The sequence below is a fragment of the Aphidius gifuensis genome, linkage group LG1 (assembly GCF_014905175.1).
Source record: "Aphidius gifuensis isolate YNYX2018 linkage group LG1, ASM1490517v1, whole genome shotgun sequence".
In the NCBI taxonomy this organism is placed as follows: Eukaryota; Metazoa; Arthropoda; class Insecta; order Hymenoptera; family Braconidae; genus Aphidius; species Aphidius gifuensis.
This window is the reverse complement of record NC_057788.1, coordinates 22,240,509-22,251,810: the sequence shown is the minus strand read 5'-3', so window position 1 is coordinate 22,251,810 and position 11,302 is coordinate 22,240,509. Positions and strand designations below refer to the sequence as shown.

At 24.4% G+C, this 11,302-nt stretch overlaps 2 protein-coding genes across 2 annotated transcripts; both read left to right on the top strand.

The window, feature by feature from the left end:
- The first annotated feature begins 940 nt into the window (after positions 1–940).
- LOC122852775 (pre-mRNA-processing factor 40 homolog A) lies at positions 941–4,456 on the top strand. The gene is given in 6 exon segments (XM_044152768.1): positions 941–1,127; positions 1,387–1,612; positions 1,821–3,330; positions 3,332–3,447; positions 3,450–3,895; positions 3,981–4,456. Coding segments are annotated over 6 exon segments (2,517 nt in total). The 5' UTR covers positions 941–1,124; the 3' UTR covers positions 4,197–4,456.
- Positions 4,457–4,576: 120 nt separating this feature from the next.
- Positions 4,577–9,749, top strand: LOC122852780 (delta-1-pyrroline-5-carboxylate dehydrogenase, mitochondrial). Its single transcript, XM_044152782.1, has 3 exons — positions 4,577–5,014; positions 6,043–9,495; positions 9,575–9,749. Exons 1-2 carry the CDS (start codon positions 4,971–4,973, stop codon positions 7,703–7,705), a joined length of 1,707 nt encoding a protein of 568 aa, XP_044008717.1. The 5' UTR covers positions 4,577–4,970; the 3' UTR covers positions 7,706–9,495; positions 9,575–9,749.
- Positions 9,750–11,302: the final 1,553 nt, after the last annotated feature.

Sequence of the window (11,302 nt, the reverse complement as noted above, 5' to 3'; positions counted from 1 at the left end):
GGTCCTGGAAATTGTCGTTTCATTGCTTGTAATTCTTGTGGTGGTGATTTGGCAATGTTATTTAATGGAGATTTAATATCTAAATTTTTCTTGACATTAATATAATTTTTACGAGGTGTAATTGATTTATTATTTATAATTGCTTTTATATTTTTCATTTTATTTGAAGCCTTTTGTTCAGATGTCAATTCCAATTTTGTTGATTCTTTTTCATAATTTTTTTGTGTACTTGTTTGGTATTGTTTTTTGGTAACTTGTTGTTGTTCATTATGATTTTCAATGTTCATTTCAAATCCTTGTGAATCACTTGATGCAAATATATCTAATACTCGATTTTTTCTATTTGATAATTCTTTGATATTTGTAGTGGTATTTCCAGATGATGATGATGTACATACTGATTTTTCAGGTGATAATTTTCTACGCTTCAATGGAGTTTCTTTTTCAGTTGGAATAATTTGAGAAAAATAAGTTTCTTCTTTATTCTCAATATCACTCCAAAAGTCCTGAAAGTATTATTTAATTTTATAATCATTTTATAATTACAAATTTTAACAAACAATTGATTGACATTTAACAATATATTTACCTCATCAAAAATTATATCTGATGAATCAATCATACTTAATTCGTTTTTGCTGATGTTACTTATGATAGACAATTAAACTTAGATAATTAATTTATTGACATAATAATGATTGATTAATGATTATTAATTGTTATTGACTATGACTCAAGAGAAAAAACCCAAGGGTCAAGAACAAAAGGATATTTTCTCTTGTTTTCTCTTTTCTCTGTTTACATTAAGCCTCTTGTACAACAAAAATAACATGTGGTTATTTTCCCTAGAAAAAAAACAAAACTAGATTATTTCGGTTTTATAAACTTACGTCATCTATTGTTTTTTAAAGAATTTAAATTTACTGATGATGAGTTTGTCTGTCTCTCCCTCTCTCAAGTCTATGGCCGTAATTCTAGACACCGGCAAATTTTTTTTTTTAGCAAAAAGACTTGTTTAATAATAAATTAGTAAATAAATATATTTGACAATTAATCTCGAGTATATTTTTAATTTCAAATGAATTAATTACAAGTTAAACAAATACTTGATTTGTCTTTAAATAATGGTATGTAATTTATGTGTGTAAATAAAAACATGACAGTTTAACATTTAAGACAGCAATAATTGTAACCTAATTATCTCTTTTTTTTTGTTGTTTTTGTACCACCAAAACAAGTGATGCATCTTTCATAATTTATATTATAAACAACAACAATGGTTGTTTACTTTGTAATTGATACATCAAAGATTTATAATTTGTGTTTATAAATATATCAAAAGTTGATTGTATACTTTTCATTAATTAATTGTTTGTTTATTTAAAGGAATCAACTGATGGATTTCCTCAACCAACAGTTCCCGGGTATCCACCTGTAACTCCAACTGGAACATCAACTTTTGGAGCTCCAATTATTCCAACTGCACCATTTATACCACCTCCTGGATTGCCACCAGGACCCACAGGTATTATCCAACAGCCATTTACAATTCCCCCTCCAGGATTTGGATTTTCAATCAATGCTGGACAAATTCCAGAACCAGGAGTTATTGGTAAAAAATTTTTTTTACAATTGAAACAATGAAATGTCTTATATTTCATTTTTAAAAATATAAACTTCAGAAAATTCATTAATTTATTTATTTAAAAAGGTTTAAGGCTCATTAAATAAAAACACCCAAAAGCTAAAAGTATTATAATTGAATTTAATTATTGTTTAAAGTATTTAAAAAAATTATTTATATATTTATATATTTATAGTGGCACCACCACAAATAATTGGAGCAGTACATTCAGTAAATCCTGAATCAGCATCAAGTCCATCATTACCAATAAATGAAAATTCATCATCATCAACAATTAGTGAAAAAAAAAGTGAATGGAGTGAACATAAAGCACCTGATGGACGTATATATTATTATAATATAACAACAAAACAATCATTATGGGAAAAACCAGATGATTTAAAAACACCAACTGAATTATTATTATCACAATGTCCATGGAAAGAATATAAATCAGAAAATGGAAAAGTATATTATCATAATTTAAATACAAAAGAATCACGTTGGACAGTACCATTAGAACTTGAACAACTTAAAAATAAAATAATTGCTGAAGGTTCAACATCATCAATAATACAACAAATAAATACAACAAATTCAGTAAATCCTCCACCATCAACAATTTTACCTCCACCACAACAAATAACAACACAATCGAGTGAATTAAATAGTGGAAAATCAGCAATTGAACAAGCTATGGCAGCAACATTAGCAGCAATAAATATTCCAACACCACCATCAAAACCAGATGATGATAGTAATTCTGGTAAAGGTAGTGCAAATGATAGTCGTACAAGTACTCCAGAACCAAAAATACAATTTAAAGATAAAAAAGAAGCTATTGAAGCATTTAAAGAATTATTAAAAGAACGTGATGTACCATCAAATGCAACATGGGAACAAGCTGTTAAAACAATACAAAATGATCCACGTTATCCATCAATGAAAAAATTAAATGAACGTAAACAAGCATTTAATGCATATAAAACACAAAAATTAAAAGAAGAACGTGAACAAGAAAGATTACGTTTAAAAAAAGCTAAAGAAGATCTTGAAAAATTTTTATTAAATCATGATAGAATGACAAGTACAACAAAATATTATAAATGTGAAGAAATTTATGGTAATTTAGAAATTTGGCGTGCTGTTGCTGATCCAGATCGTCGTGATATATATGAAGATGTTATATTTAATTTAGCTAAACGTGAAAAAGAAGATGCAAAACAATTAAAAAAACGTAATACAAAAAGATTAACACAAATATTAGATACAATGACTGAAGTAACATATCAAACAACATGGCAAGAAGCACAAGCATTGTTACTTCAACATTCATCATTTGCTGAAGATTCTGATTTATTAGAAATGGATAAAGAAGATGCATTATTTATATTTGAAAATCATATAAGACAACTTGAAAAAAATAAAGAAGCAATAAAAAGTAAAAATAAAAGACGAAAAAGACTTGAACGTAAAAATCGTGATGGTTTTGGTAGTTTATTGGATGAATTACATGTACAAGGTAAATTAACATCAATGAGTCTTTGGGTTGAATTGTATCCAATGTTATCAGCTGATTTACGTTTCTCAGCAATGCTTGGACAACCTGGTTCAACACCACTTGATTTATTTAAATATTATGTTGAAGATTTAAAATCACGTTTTCATGATGAAAAAAAAGCAATACGTGAAATATTAAAAGATAAAATTTGAAGTAAAAAGAAGTACAACATTTGAAAAATTTGCAACAATTATTTGTAAAGATGAAAAATCAGCTTTACTTGATACTGGTAATGATCAATTAACAAATAATTTATTACTTAAGGTGTTGAATCAAACGAAAAAGAAAGAATTAAAGAAGAAAATAAAAAAATGAAAAAATTAGAAACAGGCTTAAAACAATTATTAAAAAATATTGATGTTGATTATCAAGCAAATTGGGATGATGTTAAATTAAAAATTGAAAATGAAAATGATTATCAAGCAATTAAATCAGAAAGTGATAGAATTAAAATATTTAAAGAATATCAACATGATTTAGAAGAAAGTTGTGCTCATCATCATATTAGAAGTAAAAAAAAAAAAACTAAAAAACCAAAACGTAAATCAAGATCAAAATCACACAGTGATTCTGAAACTGATGATAAAGGAAGAAAAAAAAAACATAAATCACGTAGTCCAAGTGTTCATAGTAAATCAGAAAGTTCAGAATCAGAAAGTAAAAAATTAAAAAAGAAAAAAAATAAAAAAAAGAGTATTCGTAGTCATTCAGTAAGTAGTCAATTAAATTTATTATTTAAAAATGTATTGTTTTTTTGTTTTAAATATTAAATAACAATTTTTTTGATTTATTTAGCATTCTGATTCACGTTTACCATCATCAGAAGAATCACCAGATAGAAAAAGAAAAGAAGAAAAACATCGTCGTGCATCAGGACACAGTGAAGCATCAGCAAATGGTGAACAACATGCTGAACAACCTGGTGAACAACAGGAACTATCTGAAGATGAGTTGGAAAAACAACGAGCTCAACTACTTCATGAGTTACAAATGCAACAAGAAGACAATTGAATATTTTATATATATATACTTTACTTTTTTTTTAAACTGATTTTTTTCATTTGTTGATTATTAATCATACTTTTTTAAACACTCAACAATATTAAAGCACAACTTTTAACATTTGCTCATGTGCTTTAAGTATTGATGTTTAAAAAATAAAAAGAAAAAATATATATATTTTAGATGAAAAAAATCAGCCTAATTCAATAGACAATAGACAACTGCAATGTTGTCTTATTTTCATTTAAATAAACATACAATAAATAATAATAATTAAACAGTTTAAAAAACATAAAATGATTTAATAAAAAAAATAAATTTTTATTTTGTATTATTAAATGTAAATATAACAAAATAATTATTGAATTATATATAAAAATAAATACATTTTTCTTCTCGCGTTGTTGCATATTAAAAACTTGGGATTTTTGAGTATTACATGTTGGTATGGATGGATGTTTTGGAGCATTTTTTGAGAGGGGAAAAAGAATTGAGTATACACAAAAGAGAGGAGTTATAAGAAAGTGGTGGAAGAGAGAGAGAAAGAGAGGGTGCAATGGCCGAACAGGGTTGACCGGTTGACGCTTCTAAATCATCAGATTTTTTTTGTCAGTCTTTGGCAGTCTTATTATTTTTTTTGTTGTAAAAATCACATTAAGTTGACTTTCATAGTTTTGTAGGTCACAGTTTAATTAAATTTTTATCAACAAATTATATTTTATAATTAAAAAACAGCATTGTGTCACTTATATTATCAATTAACTCAAAAAATTAATTGTCATCATGTTGGGTCTGTGCCGGCAAGCGATCATCGCTAACACTCCTAAGTAAGTATTAAAAAAAAAAAAAAAAAAAATGACGAAATTTTTCTGTTTTTAATTGTTTTTTTTTTTTCCATTAACTTGGTTTTGATATTTTATATATTATTTTAATTATTAAAAAAGCAAGGACGTATTTATAGAATTTTAAAAATATATAAAATTAACATGAGGCAAAAAAATATTGTTATTTAGACGTGTTAAAAACATATTTTATAGGCTATAAATAAGTCGTCATTTCATACTAAAAAAAATATATTTATATTTTTTTTTTTATAGGTATATTATGTTTCCGTTTTTTTTTTTTAAAGTTTCAAGAAAACAACCACATCAAAAGATTTTTTTTTATACCAAGAAAATAAATGTTAAATTTTTATTTCAACATTATTTTCTAAATATTTTTTTATCAAATAAAAATTGTCGTTATTTTATATCCTTATCGCCAAACATTTTCCGTATGTTATAAATGATAAACAAAAATATTGCACTTGTTTTTTTGTTATTTTTAAAACTGATAAATCACAATCGTAAATTTGCATGATCTTGTTTTACTAATTTTCTTACATGTCTATTTATCAACAAAAAAAACAATACAATATTTTTCAACTATCTAATCACCCATTTGTCAAACTAAAAATACTCATATTTGTCTTGTATTTTAAAACTTCAATAACAATCATAATCAACAACAATATTAAAAGAAAAATATGCTAATAATAGATGACGTGTTTTTTAAAATAAGAGTCTATTTAAAAAAATATTTTGATAATGTCATATTTGTGTTAAGTATGGATTGTATAACTCCAATCTCTTGAAAGATAAATAAATTCTATTTATTTAATATAAAGACAGTAAAATGTTCATTCATAAAGTTGTAGTATGATAAGATATATCTTGTAGTATTTTTAAAAGACCTTGAAAAGAATTTTGATATATAAAGTTCATGCAACTTTAAGATAAAATTTATCTCAAACTCAATTGTAAACAGAAACCAAGATTGAAATAACTAACCAGATAATATTAATTAAATTTTTCAGAGTTGGCTCAAGATGTCTAGGAAGTATTGTTCCAGTTCCAAATCTTCCAGAGCTACCACTTATAAATGAGCCTGTATTAACATACAAAAAAGGTAGCAAAGAACGTTCTGATCTTGAAAAAGTATTATCAGAAATGTCATCCGACTGTGTTGATGTACCATTAGTTATTGGTAATGAAGAAATACGTACTGATATTGTAAAATATCAAGTAATGCCACATAATCATCAAGCTAAAATAGCAAAATATTATTATGCAACACCTAAACTTATTGAAAAAGCAATAAAAACAGCAGTTAAAAGTCAACGTGAATGGGAAAAAGTACCAATTGAAGAACGTTTAAAAATTTGGAGTAAAGCTGCTGATTTAATGGCTGATAAATATCGTCAACAATTAAATGTATCAACAATGTTAGGACAAAGTAAAACAGTTATACAAGCTGAAATTGATAGTGCTGCTGAATTAGTTGATTTTTTTAGAATTCATTCATATTTTATAAAAGAAGCATTAAAATATCAGCCAATATCACCAAATCCAAATGAAACATTAAATTCAATGAGATATCGTGGTATGGATGGTTTTATTGCAGCAGTATCACCATTTAATTTTACAGCAATTGGTGGTAATTTAAGTTATACACCAGCATTAATGGGTAATGGTGTATTATGGAAACCATCTGATACAGCAATATTATCAAATTGGATAATATTTAAAATATGTCGTGAAGCTGGTGTACCAGCTGGTGTTGTTAATTTTGTACCAGCCCATGGTCCTGATTTTGGTGATACAATAACATCATCACCATATCTTGCTGGTATTAATTTTACTGGTTCAGTACCAACATTTAATAGATTATGGAGTCAAGTTGGTAAAAATATAAATATATATAAAAATTATCCAAAATTAATTGGTGAATGTGGTGGTAAAAATTATCATTTTGTACATCCAAGTGCTGATGTTGATAGTGTTGTTATGGGAACAATAAGAAGTTCATTTGAATATAATGGACAAAAATGTTCAGCATGTAGTAGAATGTATATACCAGAATCATTATGGCCAAAAATTAAAGATAATCTTTTGGAAATTAGAAAACAATTAAAAATTGGTGATGTTAAAGATTTTACTGTATTTTCATCAGCTGTTATTGATGCTGCAGCATTTAAAAGAATAACTGGATATATTAAACATGCTAAATCATCAGATAAACTTGAAATTATTGGTGGTGGTAATTATGATGATTCAGTTGGATATTTTATTGAACCAACAATTATTGTATCAAAAGATCCAAAAGATAAAATTATGACTGAAGAAATATTTGGTCCTGTATTGGCTATATATGTTTATAAAGATAAAGATTTAGATGATACATTAAAATTAGTTGAAACTTCAACTCCTTATGCACTTACTGGTGCAATATTTGCTAATGATAAAGAATGGGCAATTAAAGCTATGGAAGAATTAAAATATACTGCTGGTAATTTTTATATCAATGATAAATCAACTGGATCAGTTGTTGGACAACAACCTTTTGGAGGAAGTCGTATGTCTGGAACTAATGATAAAGCTGGAGGACCACATTATGCACTTCGTTGGGCATCACCACAATCAATTAAAGAAACATTTGTACCACTTAGAGAATACACTTATGATTACATGAAATCATAAGTAAAACTCCATCATTCATAAAAGATTAAAAAAAAAAAAAACAATAAAAATACAAATAAAATATTTTCTATTTTTTAATTGCTAAATTTGTAAGATTAAAACAATTTCGTGTTTTAATAAGATAAGTGACATTGATGAATTTATTATTATTTTTTTTTTTTGTATTTACCAAGAGAAAAAAATCATGAGTTTATCACAGTGTCATTGAGCATTTTTTGAAAATAAATATTATTACTAAAATTAAGTTTTTAAATTTATTTCTAATTATTAAAGTACAGATATATTTTATCAACATAATTAAATTCTTAAAAAACTTCAATAATTTAATTATTTACATGATCAAATTTTAGTATTTCCATATATTTTTTTACAATTTTTTACAAACAAATAAAACAAGAAGTAATGTGCAAATTTTAGAGGGATTTAAATATTATATATTTTTAATTAATAATCAATATTAGCTATCAAAATAAGAGAAAAAAAATTGATTAATTGAAAAAAGTTTTATGAAAAAAATTAAAAATAATAAAAAAAAAATTATCTTATAAAGTAATAATAATAAAAATAATATAAGTTTTTTTTCTTCCAACAAAATTTGGCCTCATTTACACACTGAGGTTTATAAAATAATAATTATTATTAATTTTTATCATAAAAAATAAAATAATCTAAGAAAAAAGAATTTTTTTTTTAAAACTTGTCTATATTTAAAAATGATAAAATAAAATAAAAAAAAAAAAAAATAATCCACGTCTCGTGGATAAAAAATATGATAAAAAAAATATTTTAAAAAATGTTATGTTGAAGTGAGACTAATTCTGATCGAGAATTAGTCACTGATCTCTCGTGTCGTTAAGTAGTCGATACATCAAAATCAAACGTTATTAAAAGCACTTAAAAAAATTTTATGTAACTGAGTAAAAATAAAAAAGAAAATGAAAGTTATCAAGTTGTTAGCTATTTGCAAAATTATTTTGAGTATTTTAATAATACTCGTTGAAGCTAAAAATGATTATTTAACAGTAATTGATCGAGGAAATTATTCACTTTATCAATATGAAAATGAGTTGGCATATGTTGTTCAACATGACAATAATATTGATACAATTAATCTTGGAAATAATGGTATTGAAAACATTGCAGAAAGATCATTTGAAAATACAACATTTACTAAAATTAATTTACAAAATAATAAATTAAAAATAATTAAAAATATGACTTTTTACAATACCAATGTAAAAATAATTAATTTACAAAGTAATGAAATTGAACAAATTAATCAAGGTGCATTTTTTAAACTTGCACTCAAGAAACTTGATTTAAGCAATAATAATTTATCATATATTGATAATAATATGTTTGATGGATTAATTATTAATGGAGTATTAAATTTATCATTCAATAAAATTACAACAATTAGCCATTTGAATGTTTTTAATAAAAATATATCATGTCTATTTTTACAAAATAATCAAATTAAATCTATTGAGAAGGGATCATTTTATGGTATGAAAGTTCGTCGTTTAGATTTGAGTTCTAATTTATTAACTAAAATTGAAAGTGGAACATTTGAGGGACTTGCAACTGTTGATTTACATAGAGGATTGTGGGAAGGTGACATGGAAGAAGGTTTAACTCTTTCAAATAATAATCTCACTAAAATTTATAATGATGCATTTAGACGATCAATGATTACAACAATTAATTTGTATGGTGTCAGTAAATATGTTTTAATTAATAAAGATTTTTGGGGCATTTCGACATCAACAGAAATATACCCACATTAATTGGTATGTTAAGTAATAATAATTTTTTTTTTGCTATTTAAATAAAGGTTAATTAATAATATGATATATATATTTTTTTTAGCTGATTTTTTCATCATGAAAAAAAACAACCAGGATGATGAAGAAAAACTAAAAGAAAAAAATTTACATACTCACACGTCATTGTAGTTTCAATAGTACCATTTGAAAAGTTGTAATAAAATTATTTACAATTATTTGTTGGAAATCATTTTTAATAAAAAATAATTTTTCATTTATTTATTGTCAAGTTTATTTTTTTTACCTAGTTTTAATGATAAATTAATAGTTTTAAAAATATATAAATTGATATTGAAATTAGCTTCAGGCTAATTGTTTTTTTATGATTAAAAATATAAAATAATTGGACTTTGTTACAGTTAAATGAATCATTCGAATTAATTTACATTAAGTGTATATTGTAATTGCAAATAATTTAATTAATAAAGTTGCATGGGGACATGGAAATTTAACAAATATATTTCTTCAAATAATCCAATGGAAAAAAAACTGAGTTATTTCCAGACAGTAATTAGTTATAGACTGAGTCTTAATTAATATTTTAAAAATAATTTCAAGGCCACTGTAAATTAGAGGTTGAATAAACTTTATTTAAAAAAATAAATTAAAAATTTATAAAGGTACAATGACCTCAAGTGACGAGTAGAAAAAAACCCAAATATATTATCACCAACTTTGATAATTTAAAAAAAATATTTTTTATTTTTTATCAGTTGTGCTTAAAATAAAACTAGGAAGTATTAACATTTTTTTATACATTTTATTATCTATTTAACGCTTTACTTGTAAAATAAAAAAACCACCAGTTGTTGTCTTGAACGTTGTTGAGTTAAGGTCGAAAAAATGAAACTCACTGAGTTTATATTTCTTTGTGTTATTAATTTGAGTATTTCAATTATTTTTACTGATACTGTGTCCATAGTTGCCACTGAAGATTATAGTATAAACATATTAAATAATACATTAACAAGCGTAAAACAATGGAATAAAAATGTAACTGAGCTTAATCTTGCAAGAAAAAATATTACTAAAATTGAATTAGCTGCATTTAAAGGAAAAAATATAACAAAAATTTCTTTGCATCATAATAACTTAACACTTATTAGTTATGGAATATTTAATAATCTAAATAAAACATTGAAAACATTAAATTTGGAAGATAATAAAATATCAGAAATTGAAAATAATACATTTGTTGGTTTAAATTTACGAAATCTCGATTTGAGTAACAATAACATAAAAAATATTCAGGAAAATATATTCAAAGGTTTAAAAGTACATAAAACAATAAATTTATCATCAAATAAAATTGCAAAAATTGAACATGAAAATATATTTAAAATTAATTGTTCAAATATTTATTTACAAAACAATTCAATTTATTCAATTGAGCCAAAGAGTTTCTCAGAATTGACCTTAAAAAATCTTGCTTTGAATGATAATAAAATATATGTCATTCAAAATGAAACATTTATTAATTCAAAAATTGAAAATATAAATTTGAGTAATAACAAAATTTTTGTAATTGCTAGCAAGGCATTTATTGGACTTGATATTAAGGGAACTTTGGATTTATCAAATAACGAACTTGTTGTTATTAGAAACTCCGGTTTAATGACAAATAAATATTCAATAAATATTTATTTAAATAATAATTATATCACAAACATTATTAATGAAGCATTTGCAGATTTAAATATAAAAAATTTCGATTTAAGTCACAATAAACTGGGAGAGATACAAAAAAATATTTTCGAAAATGTAACAATTG

What these genes read in the sequence shown, in the direction of transcription:
- LOC122852780 (XM_044152782.1), top strand. Translation starts at nt 4,971, where the DNA reads ATGTTGGGTCTGTGCCGGCAAGCGATCATCGCTAACACTCCTAA. An exon ending in ATCATCGCTAACACTCCTAA is followed by an intron (nt 5,015 to 6,042) that starts GTAAGTATTAAA and finishes TAAATTTTTCAG; the next exon opens with AGTTGGCTCAAGATGTCTAG.